Source organism: Pleurodeles waltl, chromosome 11 (assembly GCF_031143425.1).
Source record: "Pleurodeles waltl isolate 20211129_DDA chromosome 11, aPleWal1.hap1.20221129, whole genome shotgun sequence".
NCBI classification, from domain to species: Eukaryota; Metazoa; Chordata; class Amphibia; order Caudata; family Salamandridae; genus Pleurodeles; species Pleurodeles waltl.
This window is the reverse complement of record NC_090450.1, coordinates 124148816-124164605: the sequence shown is the minus strand read 5'-3', so window position 1 is coordinate 124164605 and position 15790 is coordinate 124148816. Positions and strand designations below refer to the sequence as shown.

General features: G+C 45.8%; 1 protein-coding gene across 2 annotated transcripts in view; it reads left to right on the top strand.

The window, feature by feature from the left end:
• NMD3 (NMD3 ribosome export adaptor) overlaps positions 1-15790 on the top strand; it is a 167043-nt gene that overhangs the window by 133653 nt on the left and 17600 nt on the right. For both annotated transcript variants that reach the window (XM_069213234.1, XM_069213235.1), the window contains exons 12-13: positions 578-690; positions 4964-5036. In XM_069213234.1, coding sequence (XP_069069335.1) covers positions 578-690; positions 4964-5036 — 186 coding nt within the window. The remainder of the gene's footprint in view (positions 1-577; positions 691-4963; positions 5037-15790) is intronic.

Below are 15790 nucleotides of genomic sequence, written 5' to 3'. Positions count from 1 at the left end.
AACAAAGGTATATAAACATGCGTTTTCATGCCAATTGCAAAAACATTCCCAGTTATCACCTGCAGGCCCCTGGCACGATTCATCAAGGATTTTCAACCCAAACTAGAAATGAAGTGACAGGTATTTTGTGAACATCTTAACTCTGGAGAGTGGATAAATGAAAATGACTCTTCAAACTGTTCTTGCTTTTATGGGTCTTGCATATTTACCGTTAGTATCCGGGCTGAAGATTGGTTTTGAGGATGAATTTTAGTTTTCTTTTTACATTGCCTTTGTTTTTACTGCTGCTTTGTTGGTACTAGAAGGTAAATGTTGTTCTGTCTTCCCACATCTATAGCCTTGTACGTATAACGATCCCTGTCCAGTTTACCTGCGAGCTGTCTATATAACAGGTGTGCAAAAAACATGTGCTTTGAATGTTCTGATCACATTAAGGAAAAACAGTAGCCTATCTAATGTTTACATTCTGTCAAAGCTAACACTTTTTAATCGTTATTGGCATTTTAGCTATCCTACTAAAATGTATCGAACAATTGTCATTGACAGTTTGCTTTTGTATTTATTGTTTAATAATTAGCACACGCTGGCGGAGGTTTGGGTGCAAAAAACATCTGAGATGAATACAAGTCAGCAGTATCACTGCCGGACTCACCTGGGACACCTTCTGAATCCTGGAGACCTAGTCTTAGGGTTTGTATTACTTATTCTAAGATGCTGTTTCAGTGTGTGGTAATATGCTTTTTCAGTGTGGCTGAATTGCCCTCACCCTGCTGGCATCACAAAAACGGACTGTATGTGAAAAGCTACAAAAGCTGTTCTAGAGTCTTATTCCTCACATACACAGATTGTTGATCAGATATGTTGGATATTTAAATGGGTGTAGGGAGGGTACAAACAGCGGACCCCAGCATTCTCTCAAGAATCGAAATCTCCTTGACTGCCATGACTCTAGGGCAGAGAGGTCCTCAAACTGGGGGGCGGGCCCCCCTAAGGGGGCCTCAAGTGATCTCAGGGGGGGGCACCAGACTCTTGCCAAAAGAAGCATTATACTGATAAAAGGCCTTTGTTTTAAGAAGAAGCATGTTATTGCATTTAAAATATATATAACAGTACTTAACTGCAATGTTTAAATAGGTCTAAACATATTTAAACATTGCCATCTTTATAAAATAATTGTGAAAAATTCTGAGGGGGGGGGTGCCCAATGATTTCTATTTTTCAACTGGGGGGGGCGCAGCATTAAAGTTTGGAGACCACTGCTCTAGAGCTTTGAGGCAAGGCTAGGTTGTGGAGAGTGTCATTGTTTAGCCACCATACGCCATTTCCATAATTAATTTTGTATTATCATCCACATTTCAAAAGGACTTTACCTAGATGGCCGACTACAGGCTGAGATTTGGGAACTTTGGCACTAACAGCCTTTCAACTGATTGTGTATTCGGAATTACGGCTTTGCCGAATTTCACAGGGAAAAACAAAATAAACCTAGTTTCACTTGTTCCTGCTGTTCTAATTCTCAATCAGACATTTTTAGGCGTTCTTCACCACTGCTCTAAAGTTCTGATAATGAGCTTTTCCCTTTCATCAGACACACAGCCTGAGGAGTAAGGAAGGCTACTCCACAACGGTACGTTTGAGCTCATGGTGTATTCCGCACTTTAAGATGTTTTCCTTTACTCTTCCAGGCCAGACAGAACAGGCATTGTCATAAACTCGTCATTTAGGATACATGAGTCCTAAGATCAGAATCCTCATTAGGAATAGGAGAGTAGAGTGAGGGTCTTGCCAAATGCCAAGCCCTATTCTCTGAAGTGGTAGGGTTATTCATGATCAACATTCCAGGCCTGGCCACCTCCAGCTATCTCAGTAACCTGGGCATGCCTGACCGTCCCAGCCACCTGGCTGTAGGGCTGTTTAAAGTTATGCGTCCATTTACCATGATACACTAGCTACTGTTCAAATTGCATTTGACTTCTGCAATATTTCACATGGCATATGGTATCTACAGCAATCATTGGAGTTAGGAGTTAGGATTGTGTAGTTCACCATATCTATCTAAAGTTCAGCTGTTTTTCGGCTTTGTATAGTAACCATGACGTTTCTCCAACTGAGGTTAACATATGTGATATATAAATATGTATTCACTGACCTCTGGGCGGCTGCTTCGAATAGTTTATGAACAATAGATGTGATAATCCAGATTGCAGGCCCAGCCCCGACTTCTCTATAATGTTCCGTTTATCTGTGCAATTCTGTGGTGAAAAATTCTCATGTGTTTTCCATTGCCTCCTCTGGACTTGTTTATTCGGCACTCCCATCTTCCATCCAACGCTAGTGTGGTGAGCATTTTCACCGTAACCCCACTTGCCTCCACAATTTAACATATGTACTTAGTGTGCAGCTGTGGTATTATACATATACATTTCATTACTTGTCGATCTGTTCAGAATTAGGAAATTCTGTTGGGATAGAGTTTGAGAGCACTCTTCGTAGGCGTAATGGACTGTATTAAAGGAACTGTTCACCTCACGAAATTAAGCGGTTCATGAACCTGTGACCTTCCCTTACCTGATTGTGTAACGCTGTCTTTCAGCCAACCGAAAACGATAGCTAGAACTCTTCATTTCATCCAACTCACTGCAGACATGCCGTATAGTGTCACTGAAGGGCCTACCTTACACACTGCTAACCAGCAAAAAGCACTAAGCCCCCTCACTGAAAGGGACGTGGCAGCTCTCAAGACGCAACAAAATCTGTCATTTGTGATTACTGTCCAGAGCAGAGGGATAGGTAGTGGGGTTGTTGGGGGCTGTTTTTTGATTAATTGCGGGACATTACACGGCTGAGCGAAACTGGGATGACACTTGTGGGCCAACGTGTTATGTGGCCTTACAAATCTTAATAAACTATATAAAAATAAAATAAAAAATGCACAAACCATTTAGACCACATTTGAAAGAACACTGCATACGCCCAACGCAGCATTAATACATCATCATCTTAAAACAGAACTAACTGTAAAGCAGCAACATACAGCAACAAAAGCTTTAGATGGAATACGCCTAGTACACCAGAAGCAGCTAAGCCACACCAAATAGATAGATATCACCATGCTGGCAGCATGGATGCCATTCAGGGGATCGCAGGTGCGACTCTTGACTTGCCCCTTATGAGCCCTAGCATTGTCTTTGCGACCCCTGGCCCTTGAGGGGGCAAAAACAGTGCAAGATCACAGTGGCAGCTGTCAACTGTAAACTTCACACTTGTATAGCGCACTACTCGCCCGTTAAGGTCTCAAGTCGCTGTACGCATACCGCTGTGGAACCCCTCCTGGCTTTTCCCTGTGGAGGCGCTCACTCCTGGACAACCCCAGGGTGAAGCCAGGCATCCAAGCGCTGTGAGGGCCGTTGTGGAGATTAAGCAAGCTATTGCCCAGAGTTACAGAGTGGGACTCATCAATTAGATTAGGCACCAAGGAGAGAATTATCTGGTCCAAGGGAATTGAGCCCAAGACCCGCCGAGGTGGGATTTTTTGTTGTTGTTACACTAATGGTGAATTTGATTTCATTATTCATTATTAGTGTAATAAGAAAGGGACGTGATTAGCTGGAACATGAGCTACCCTGGCTGATGAGGTAAGATAAATAAATAAAAGATGCTTCAAAATGTATGTTGTGAGCCTGCTTCTGAGTGCGTTTTTATGTGAGAGTGTGTGTAAGTGTGAATGTGCGTGTATGTGTAAACGTGTGAGTAAAATTGAAGGTGAAAAAGCAAGAGATGTCATTTTGCTTCTCCTAGCATTTTGGTGAGTTGACGTTCATAGCTGGCAGCAGCATCTTACTGACAGACCACACCTCATATTATACTGAACCTTAATACCCATCCAGCACATCATGGACTGCTCAGTTTGGGCTATTTCGTCTCTTCAAGAGCACCCTCCTTGGCTGTGGCCCTCACTTTGTTCAGGCTGGGCAATACACTTACCAATTTACTCAGGTGGCATACACTTTATTTGTTAAAGAATTTAGGCTGCATGCATCATACACAGTAACCTACCAACACACATGGTTGAGTCTTAAATAGAAAAATAACAAAAAACCTAATTCACGCTACTAACACAATTTAAACAGCCAGAAATTGGACTTCGGTTTGTGATTAAATCCTCAAAATATGGGTTGAAGACACCCAAACTCGGACAGTGGTCCAAGACCATACTAAGGATAGAAAGCACAATTTATCTTGTATTACTGTTACCGGCTTTTTATGAGTTGGGCTTTGAAACAATTATGCTCAAAATATCTTTGGCTAGCCTTATCTAGGTTATCCTGTACCTCATGTAATTTAAAGAGAGTAATTTCAGCCAACAAGACCTTGTTAATGTTACACTTTGAAGGTACACTTTTCCCATTACGCTTCCATCCCCATGCAAGTACACATTAAAAAAATACATGCTGGATCTTAAAAAAAAAATAAAAAAAAAATCTATATCTGCAACAATAATTGGGTTTCCAGCTCCAGTTTTCAAACCTCCATTTGCTAAGGCTTTCCATAGAACATGTATGCATAGTACACACCCCATCTCATGTGCGTCAGGGCATGTTTCTGCCGCTGCAGTATCTTTTGGGGGAGCTTTTTCTTCAGCAATTGTGCCAGTTTTTGATAAAAGTAGTGTTTTAAGTAAGGCAGTGAACGTGTGTAGGCAGAGTTTGGTCAGACTTTGTAGTCATTGCATGGCTAAGGGCTATTGCAAAGTCAATTTAACCCACTGTTTCCACAATTAAAGGTGACCTAAAACTTTACAGATTAAACATAGGCTGTTTCTAGTTTCTCCAGAAATTGAGATGACTGAATTCAATGTCAAGTGTGATTTTTTTTTTTTTTTTTTTTTTTTTTTTTTTTTTTTTCTCCTTCCATTTTAGAGGAAACATTTTTAGATTGTCATACTTTCTGTCGTTCTTATTAGGTTTGATTTGGCTAATTGCAACCTGAATGATGAGTTTGTGAACAAGATGAACCCTCAACATATCCCTGATGTGGTAAGAATTGTAGAAGTCTCTTGGGTTAAATAGAATACAAATGATTGTTGCTCCCATCTTTTTAGTTTTTGTTGGAAACTGTCCCTTAACATAGTTTCTTAACCTATTTCCTTCTGATATTTATAATATTGTGCATTTTGTAATCCTGTCTTTTGTGTTTCACTCTATTGTGGATCTCTTCATTCATTTTTTCTTTCTCCTGATGTTATTTACTATGTTTTATTTATTATTTTGAAGCCTTCCTAGCAAATAAGTGACATAGATGCATCTGGGTTTGTAACGACTTACATTAGTGCAAAAATGTATAGTTTTATTGTAGGAAAGTGGATCATTATGTGATGTGGTTGGGTGACCCCACCATATTATAATGTCACAATCTCTACCCGGCCCAGTTCGTTTGTTTTTTAGGAAAACCGTTAGCTCATTCCTGGGTAGCTGTGGCACAGAGCATTCGGGCTTAATCAAGGGAGCAAGTTTAAAGCATTTATGGGTACCAAAACAGTCATTAAGTACAAAACAGGACCATAAAATTCTGACACCATGTTATAAAAGTAAGGTATATTTTTATGGTTAACAGGACGCTAAAACAACATATCTACCAAGGGTAACCGATGATATGATTTTTCAAAGTTAGCATAAATCACTGTAGTTCAATCCTTAAAATGCAGTAAATAATTGTAGGTGGCTCATCAGTTTTGAGCCAGCTAGCCTAAGTTACTACTAGAACTCTCTTGTATGGGCCACAGCAGGTTGAGAGCAAGTTACAGGGTCCACTTAGGTCCAGGGAGACAGTTATATGTTTGGTCCAGCAGTCTTGCGGTCCTCCCTATATTTGTATCCATTATCATGGTGTAGCAAAGAAGTTGTCCTGATGCTGGGGATACACAATGCTGGAGAGATGCGTCAACTCTTGCTGCGGCCACTCTGTTTAGTAGTGGGGGTCCAGTGTAAATCCAGCATCCTCTGGCCAGCTGGTCTCCCTGTTACAGCATTTACTTACAGGTAAGTATCTCTTTCTTGTGGGGGATCAGGGTCCACCATGACTTCAGCCACGGGTCCCGCAACCTAGGGGACATCTCGTGTAGGACGGGACACGGTCTCCCAGGGTGCACATTGGTGTCCAGTGGTTGGCAGGAATTCTTGGGCAGCTAGCCTCTTGAGGGTGCATGCTTCCTTGGCTTATGCAGTGCTGATGCTCAACAAAAGTGTAGCCAACTAGCCCTTGGAGTCACTTCTGTTGTAGGGCAAGTGGAGCTCTGTGCCACGAGTGGGCACAGCAGGCATAATCCTCTAGTACAGCAGGTGCAGTCCTCCTACTGTCTTCTTTCCAGTTCAGTGGTTATCTGAGAACTGAGTGCCAGGGGTGCCACTTTCATCCCATCTTCATATTTGTAGGAGGGGCGGACTCACTAGCCAATAGTACAAGAATTCCCACGGTGTAACTCTTTATCCAGTTTTTCCATCACTTTCTCACAGTTTGGTCAAAAATAATCCCAGCGTCCCCTTATCTGCCTGAATCTAAGATCTCTCAGGTCTTCTTCCCCTGTGTGGAGCTCTGGGCACATCCCTAGTATATAACCAGCATGACGAGCCACTCTTGGAAAACTGGAGACGCCAGCCTGTCAATCTACAAAAAGAGTCTGTGAGTAGCGTCTTTGAAGCCAGGCCATCTGTGGCCACTGCCTGGTAGTCATCCTGCTGGAGGAGGTCACACCTCAGCAATTTCCTTTGTTCCTTGTTCTTGTGAGTTCTTCCTAATGGGGGGGGGGCATCCTGTTGTCTCAGGGGGGTGGGGGACAGCTGCAGTCAGTCTGGAGGGGCTATCAGAGATTTTAGTCAACAAAGAGGTCACTTTATAAAGCCACCTTCCTATTCAGTTACCTTAAATCCGATCTCTGCAATTATTCAGATTTAATGTAACAATTAATTTGATACCTTGGAGTAATATCTTTGGTGGTCCCAAATGGAAGTTATACCTTAGTGCGGTGGCTAGTTTACTCCATGTTAGCCAGTGGGGCCACTGGCCTTACTACATTGAAAATGACAATTTAAAGTGTTTACAGTTCTTGCATATCGAAGCCAAGAGGAACTTGGCCTTCCTTTTAATAACTTGCACCCTGCCTAGTGTGCCACCAAGTCACCTAGGGGTGTCTTTTTTTTAATATTAAAAATGAAGGTTTTGTCTTGGTAAGAGGGATTATTTTGACATGTTGAGTTGGCCCGACTAGGCTGCATTGGTAAGCCTGGTGTCACATTTTCCTCTTGGTCACAGGGGCACCATTAAGTGCTGCAACCCACTAGTGACATTTAACTTACTAGCCCTGGGCTGGGTACCTAGAGACTTACAGGTAAGTTAAATAACTCAGCTCGGTATTAACTTATTGTACACAGCTTTGAGCGGTCAGATCAGATGCACTGGGGTGTGAATAGCAGGGACCTGTGCAAAACTAGCTGTAATATCCACAACTTCCAAAGCCATTGTCTCCTGAGCAGCAAGATAACTAGTACATTCTACCCAGATGTAGTTGTGGCATTGTTGAAATTGGCCAGTAATTAGTAGAATTAATTTATCTCGCTACAGTACAAGTATTTCACCCACCCACAAATGTCTGGGATTACTTTCTTATTCAGCGCTGTGCACTTCTCCTTAATGAGTAGTATTGCTACTAACATGTCTTTCCCTGAAGTAGCTATAGGCTTTTATTGGGGTCTAGTGCTAATGTACACCAAACTGGTAGTTAAATCATTGCTGATATTTACTAATGTCTAGAACTCCTATGATAAATTAAAACACATTTAATTTTGACTATGTGCATCTTGAACACTTAGGTCCTCATTACGAGTGTGGCGTTCTTAAGACTGCCATACTCACGGTGGCAGTCAGACCGCTGCCATAGTTGCGGTCCCACTGCCACATTACAACTGTGGCGGAGCTGCCACACTCCGACCTCCGGCACTGCCAGGTTGCCGCCAGTCAACAGCCTGGCTGTCTCAGTGTTGGTAGTCCGTAAGGGCAGTGCTGCCCTCTGGATTACGAGTACCTTTTCCACCAGCCTTTGCATGGTGGTCGGACCGCCATGCAAAGGCTGGCAGAAAGGGGGCGTCGTGGGCCCCATCGGAGCCCCTGCACTACCCATGCACAACAAAACCGACCCTAAACACACACACACCTACACACACACACACACACACACACACACACACACACACACACCTACACACACACACCTACACACACACCTACACACACACACACACCTACACACACACACACCTACACACACACACACACCTACACACACCTACCTCCAGTGACAACATCAAATACAGTCACACTACGGAACTCACATGGACCAACCACTCCATCATCACAATCCCCCAACCCCTGGTGCAAACCAACAACACCCAACCCAGCTAGAACAAGGCCTCAGAGACCGAATAGATGACATCCTCAGCCTACCCCAACATCTGAACTACGACATCAGAAGCTTCAACACCTGGATCACTGACTGTGCTAACAGCGTTGCCCCATCAAGAACAAGAAACATAGTAGATCCACTAAGCAAGCCAGCTGGTACACAGAGGACCTCAGGACAGCTAAGTGCCACTACAGGCACCTCAAGAGGAGGTGGGCACCAACACTCAGCTGACAGAACCACCTTCAGATCCGCAGTCAACTTATACTGCCACCACTAGTTACATGAAATGAAGAAAAAAGCCCTGGCATGGCACATCAAAGCTAACTCCATTGAGAGTAAGGAGCTCTTCCACATAGTCAAGGAAATCACCAACCTTGCAACGGCAACAAGCAACATCATTTCCTATCAGGACTTGTATGATAGCCTTGCGGATTTCTTCCACGACAATCGCCAAAATATACAGAAATTTCAATCTCCAACTCAAGCCTGAGGACTTTTTCAAAAGCTTTACCTTCACATACCTGACTGTCCCAAGACTAAACACCTAGAACCACCTCACCACCCAGGACACCATAACCATCATGAAATCCCTCCATTCAGGGGCCCCAACTGACCCATGCCCCCACCACATCTTAACTTAGGAGCATCCAGGATTAACCTTGAACTTTCAACTGCATTCTGCCACCTTCTCAAAAGACTGGAAGCATGCAGAAGACAAACCCCTGCTGAAGAAACTTTCAGTGGAACCTACCAAACTCAGCAACTACAAGCCGATCTCTCATGCTACCTTTCCTGGCCAAAGTCATTGAAAAAGCAATCTACCAACAACTTACATTCTTCCTCGAACACAGTCGCCTCCTTGACGACTACCAATCTGGATTCCGCAGCAACCACAGCACTGAGACAGCCCTGTTCATGGCCATAAATGACAAGAGAGGCGGCTGCCCTTATCCTCCGCAATCTCTCGGCAGCCTTCAACACAGTCTCCCAACACATGCTCATCGCCGGACTTCATGACATAGGCATCCAAGGAGCCACCCTCAGATGGATCGCCTCCTTCTTCACCGACAGAACACAACAAGACCGCCTTCGATCCTAGACTTCCAAACCAATCATCTGCAGAGTCCCTCAAGGCTCATCCCTCACCCATGCCCTCTTCATTATCTACTTGATCCACCCCAGGGCAACGTTAGTCTGATTTCACAGGCTCAACATTGTATTCTAGTCCGACGACACACAATGCATCTTCTCCCTCTCCGAAAACTCCACCGCCACTAGAACCAACTTCCACCAGTGCATGATCAGCATCGTCAACTGGATGAGGGACCATTGCCTTCAGTTTAACCCAGACAAGCTGGAAGTCTTGATCATCAGTAGCAGCAACTTTCCTCCTGGGATGCCTCCAGATGGCCCACAGAACTAGGGCCCCCTCCGACCTAATTTGAACATTCCCGGACCCACGGTATCATTCTGGACAGCAAACTCACAATGAGGTCCCAAGTCAATGCTATCATCCTCCTGCTTCTCCATCCTGACATGTTACATTAGATTTTCAAGTGGCTTCCCCAAAATGCTAGACGCACCATCACCCAAGCACTTGTCACCAGTCTACTGGGCTATGGAAACTCCCTCTACATGGGGAAACTAGGCCACCTACTGCAAAGACTACAGACAATCCAGAAAGATGCTTCCTGGATCTCCCTTGTTGCGCCCACATCACCCCGCTACCTTAAAAATCTCCACTGGCTCCAGGTCCAGAAGAGATGCCAGTTCAAGCTCCTTACCCACATAACTCCGGACCCGCCTACATCAAGCACTGTCTGAGATTCTATGAATCTGCCAGACACCTGCCCTTAACCTCCCTTGCACTGAACCCCCACCCCCTTGCATACAACCCAGCAGAAAAGGACGCTCGCAGCCAAAGCTTGGAATGCCCCTACCAACACCTCTGGACCTCCCCCTACCCGAGAGGAATTCTGAAACCTGGCTCTTAAGCTGAGACTCTGGACCCTGCCAACTCCTGGATACTCTCACGGCTGACCGTTCACTCTCTACAATCAACTGATTGATTGAAGTTTCATTGTCATGTTAAGGGCTTCTGGCACCTCATCTCATAGACAGTAACTGCTCTAAATTTTTGGGTTTCGGCTACCTGACAGTTTCTTGCTGTTTGCAAAAGACCGCCTATTGACTGTACCAAAAAACATACTGGTCTTTTATTGTATGTCTTGTAGTTTTTTCACTGCTTACAGTAGCGGAATCTATTTTTTTTCTTTGTCTTTCAGCGCTACATCAGAGTGCATGTTTTTTCTGTCACTCTCCTTTGTGTACTGCTTCTGCTGCAGACACCCATCCCGTGCATTCCTTTTGCTCCCTCATCCTTCTTGCTCCCTCATCCCTCCATATCAAGCTTGTCCACTGCTTTCTCCTACCCCTCCCTGGTTTTTCCTTTTTAATTGTTGGGGTTTGTTTTTTAGCCTTACTAAACACAGCCTCAAGTGCCTCCATTGCTTTCCCATCTGCTCATCCATGGCTCCCTGAACCACTAGTGATCCTTTACACTTATTTATTTCTTATTTAATCTTTTTTGGTGGACCTGGCAGTTGCCATTTGCTGTCTGGCAGCTCCACAGTGCAAAACGTGCTTTTCCACAACTTAGATTGCTTTTTTGTCCCTTTCTTTGTTTTAGTTGTCCAATAGCGCCTGCCATCTTGAATTGGTAAGTAACAAAAAGGCACTTGTCAGTTCCTAGGTCTGAGCATGCATGGTGATCCATATGAGCATCACATATGCACACACTTAAGAAATGATGAGGCCGTTCTTTTTCCTGCCGCACAGCATCAGCAAAAAGTTTTTACAAAGCCAATTGGTCAGGGAAGGGGAGATCGCTTGACTTCCCCAAGGCTTATTTCATTATGCTGATGATTGCTCTATTGATGTGCTCGCTCTTCATTGAACTTACCCCCAAAGGAGCCTTTGGATCACTATTGTGTGTTTGTAAAGCACACTATTAACCGTGAGGTTATCCTGGTGTTGAGCAGGGTGTTCTTAACCCTGCCTCTGGTAGGTTGGTTAATTGAAAAGCTAGGTCTTCAGTTTATTACTGAATTCAAGAAGAGAAGAGGAGGCTCTGATGTGGAGAGAGGTTGTTCTACACTTCGGATGCGATGTCAGTACATACTTTTTAATCGGGCATATGGTGTGATCAGTAGAAGGGAATAAAGGATAAGGTACTAAAAACTAAATACTTTAAGAGACCTAAGTAGTTACATTTCTGATGGATACAACTACCTGTGGATTCCTGCCTTTTGAATTCACCCTTGCGCCAGCATCCAACGGAAAATCTTCTTCCCAGCTCTCCAGGTAGACGAGGACGTCACAATTGCATGGCTCCACGCAACTCTGTCTGACTTCACCTTGCCAATAAGAGATCCTCACCGGCGTGCTGATGTCAGTTCCCTTTTTTCCGTGCCTTTGACGCTAACGGTTTTCTCCTAGCTCTCGCTTCTGTTGGAGGTTTCATCTTGTTGCTGTTTGTAGTTACAATGTCTCCCCCTAGGAAGTTCAGTTTCAAGCCATGCAGAGAGTGTGGGGGGTCACATGTCGGTCACTGACCCTCATGACGATTGTCTTTGGTGCCTTAGCTCTGAGCATGAAGTCGGAGTGTGCGTCCTGCCAGAACATGAATCAAAAGGTGTTAAAGGAAAGGGAGGCCAAACTCTTTTTGGCCAAGGCGAGGAAGGGTCATAGGAGCCATTGTAGATCCTCTTCCCATGCTTCTTCGAAGAAGCATAAGAAACGGCACCGTCATGACTCTGTGTCGTTCGGCTCGAGGTCTCCATCTCGTCGGCACCGTGCGATGTGGGAGGTGAGTCAGACGGTGACTCTTCAACCCTAGAGCCCTGAGGATTCTCCGGCACCGTCTGTCTTTGAGGTTGTGACACCTCCGGACAGTCCTCGATTTTCACCTGCTGCTCAGGAGTCCGATGTTCAGCAAGCACAGGTGCAACAGGGAGACAAGCAGTATCCTGCCTTCCTGCTCCGGGAGCAGATCCGGTGGCATTTTTGAATGCCATGTTCTCTATATTCAATGCGATGGCCCCTGCTGGTGCACTGGCTGGTCCCAAGGGTCCATTGCCATTTTCATTGGGCTCCCCTGCTCCGTACAAGGCGTAGTCTTTTATGCCATTCTATTCGGCTGAGGGTACCGGACCGGTGCTGATGACATCGCCTCGAGGCCCTGTGGATTCCATGAACGTCGCCTTCCAGATCTATGGTGCTGATTTCATCACCCCGTCAGCCAGTGCCGATGGTGGAGCCACGGGCATCCTCAGTGCCATTAGGATCCGTGCCAGAGCCGTATCCGAGTGATGGATTCTACCATAGTCAACCTTCCTCTCCTGCTCCACGTCCGGTATTGAAGCTAGTGTCTTCGACGTCGACAAATTCTGTGTCGACGCCGAGGTTGGAGGCTCGACTGAGGTCACGCGGGAAGGCCTTGCAACTCTTAGAGGAGGAAGAGTATCAAAGGCAGTTGTTGGAGGAGGGGGAGATTGTCGAGCCCTTGTTAGAATATCAAGGGCTGGATTCGGCCAGTGGGTTGGCCACTTCCCCGGAATGGGACTTGTCTTTGCCAGGGGAGTTCACGGAGGAGGCAGCTTCTTTTCACTCAGTGATCAGGAAGGCAGCTGACTTTTTAGAACTTCCATTGCCTGCTGCGGAAGTTAAGATGAACATTTTAACAGGGGTCCTACATCCTTCCTCATCTTCTGTGGATCCTTTGCTTCCATTCAACAAGGCTCTTACGTAGCCCATATTAGAACTTTGGAGGAAGCCTGTATCGTCTCCTGCTGTGAATAGAGCTGTGGCACGTAGATACAGAGTGGCGCCTGGTGATCTGAGGGTTTTTATCAAGACATGCTACACCGGAGAGTTTGGTGGTTCAGGCCTCTTGCTCTACACAGTCTGCTCCAGGCTCCTTCCCTGTGATTCCATCAGATAGGGAATCCAAGCGGAGGAAACAATCCGCAAAGAAGACTTTCTTGTCTTGCAGCATGGCTCTCAAGGCTGCAAACACTACCTGTGTGCTGGGTAGATATGTCCACACCCTCATGGATTCCGCGAAGGCCATGGTTCCTGACCTGCCGCAGGATGTACAGAGACTTTTTGGTGAGCTCCTATCTGATGCGCAGGCTGCGGCAAAACAAATAATCCAGTCTGGCCTGGACTCTACGGACTCGGTGGCCAGGGCAATGGATACATCTATTGTTACCAGGAGGCACGCTTGGTTGAGGTCCTCTGGGTTTTCTTCATATGTACAGACTACTTTGTTGGATTTGCCCTTTGATGGGGATAAGCTCTTTGGAGATAAAGCAGACTCTGCCCTAGAGCACTTTAAAGATAGCCATGCCACGGCAAAGTCATTGGGATCGCAAGCCTCCTCTGCTACCCCCTTTAGGTCCTTTCGGAGGTTCAGGGGGTTTGGGGCGTGGAGCTGTTTATCGAGGGAGACCCCAGTCCTTGGTCCAGCAGCCTCCCATGTCGATCCTTTAGAGGATGGGGGAGGGTTAGGACAAGAGGGGCCACCCAGCAGCACCCTGCATCATCTTCTTCCTCTGGGGGACAACAGCAAGGGAAGCAGCCCTAGTTTTCTCCCCTTCATCGACCATACTTCTCCTGTAGGGGAAGATTACATCTTTTTCTCCATGCGTGGGAGCTAGTTACATCAGACTCATGGGTTCTAAACATTGTGAGAAAATGATATGCTCTCCCTTTTCAGGAGTTTCCTCCTCCCATCCCTCCCAGTCCCTCGTTTTGTTCAGAAGACCATCTCCTGTTGTTACAGCAGGAGGTTCAGACCCTATTGTCAAAAGGTGCGGTGGAGTTGGTTCCAGAGCAGGAAAGGGGTCAGGGTTGTTATTCAAAATACTTCCTGATCCCCAAGAAGGACAGTCATTTGAGACCAATCCTAGACCTGAGGATTTTGATGCTGACTCTGGCACAGGTACTTCTGGCATTGAACAAATAGGATTAGATGGTGTCTTTCGACTTGCAGGATGTGTACTTTCATATCCCTATACTCAAGTCGCACAGGAAGTATCTCCGGTTTGTGGTGGGGTTGCAACACTACCAGTTTGCGATCCTTCAGTTTGGTCTTACTTCAGCACCTCGAGTCTTCACAAAGGTGATGGCAGCAAGTCTCAGAAGGAAAGGGATATCAGTATTCCCTTACCTGGACGATTGGTTGATCAATGCCAAGTCTCCAGAGCTTGTGTTGCATCACTTGCAGATGATAACTCAGTTGTTGTTCAGGCTGGGTTTTTCGATAAATGTACCCAAATCTCACCTGGAGCCCTCTCAACGCCTCCTGTTCATAGGGACGGTACTGGATACAAAATTGAATCAGGCCTATCCTCCTCCGCCTCAGTGGATTCAGGACATTCATGCATTGATTCAAATGTTTCAAAATGGACCGGTTGTTCCAGTCCTCAAGGCCTTACGCCTGCTCGGTCTGTTCGCTTCTTGCATTCTGTTGGTCACTCATGCACGTTGGCACATGAGGGCTCTCCAATGGTGTCTCCGCAGGCAGTGGTTTCAACACAAAGGAGATCTCGAGGAGTCGATAACTATCTCCAGAGACACTGCAGCAGAGTTACGATGGTGGGCTGTGGACGGCAACCTTTCTCAAGGAAAGCCGTTTTCACTGCCGCCTCTGGTGGCCACGGTCATGACGGATGCTTCCACTCTAGGGTGGGGAGCTCATCTGGGGGACCTGGAGATCAAGGGTCGTTGGTCTCCAGTGGAACAGACTTTTCATATAACTCTGTTAGAATTGCGGGCGATATGTTTGGCTCTTACGCCCTTCCTCCTGTCCCTTCACGGTCGGTCAATTCAGGTCCTGTAAGATAACACTACTGCGATGTGGTATATAAACAAGCAGGGAGGGGTAGGGTTGTATCTTCTCTGCAGAGAAGCTCTGCGTCTCTGTTCCTGGCTTCAGGACCATCGGATTTGCTTGATAGCAAATCTGGCTGGAGTGCTCAACGTACGTGCGGACACTCAGTCGACATTTTTCGGCTGATCACGAGTGTTAGATCTGTTTGCCACTTGGGAGAACACGCACTGCTAGTCATTCTGCAGCCTCCAGTATCCGGCGCAAGGAGCTTTGGGGGATGCGTTTCAGATCTCTTGGTGCAACCAGTTGCTTTATGTGTCACCCCCCTCCCCCCAATACCCTTGATTCCTCGGGTTCTGAGGAAGATTCGCCAAGATCGGGCTCAGGTCATCTTAATAGCCCCAGATTGGCCAAGAATGGTGTGGTACACGGAGCTTCTC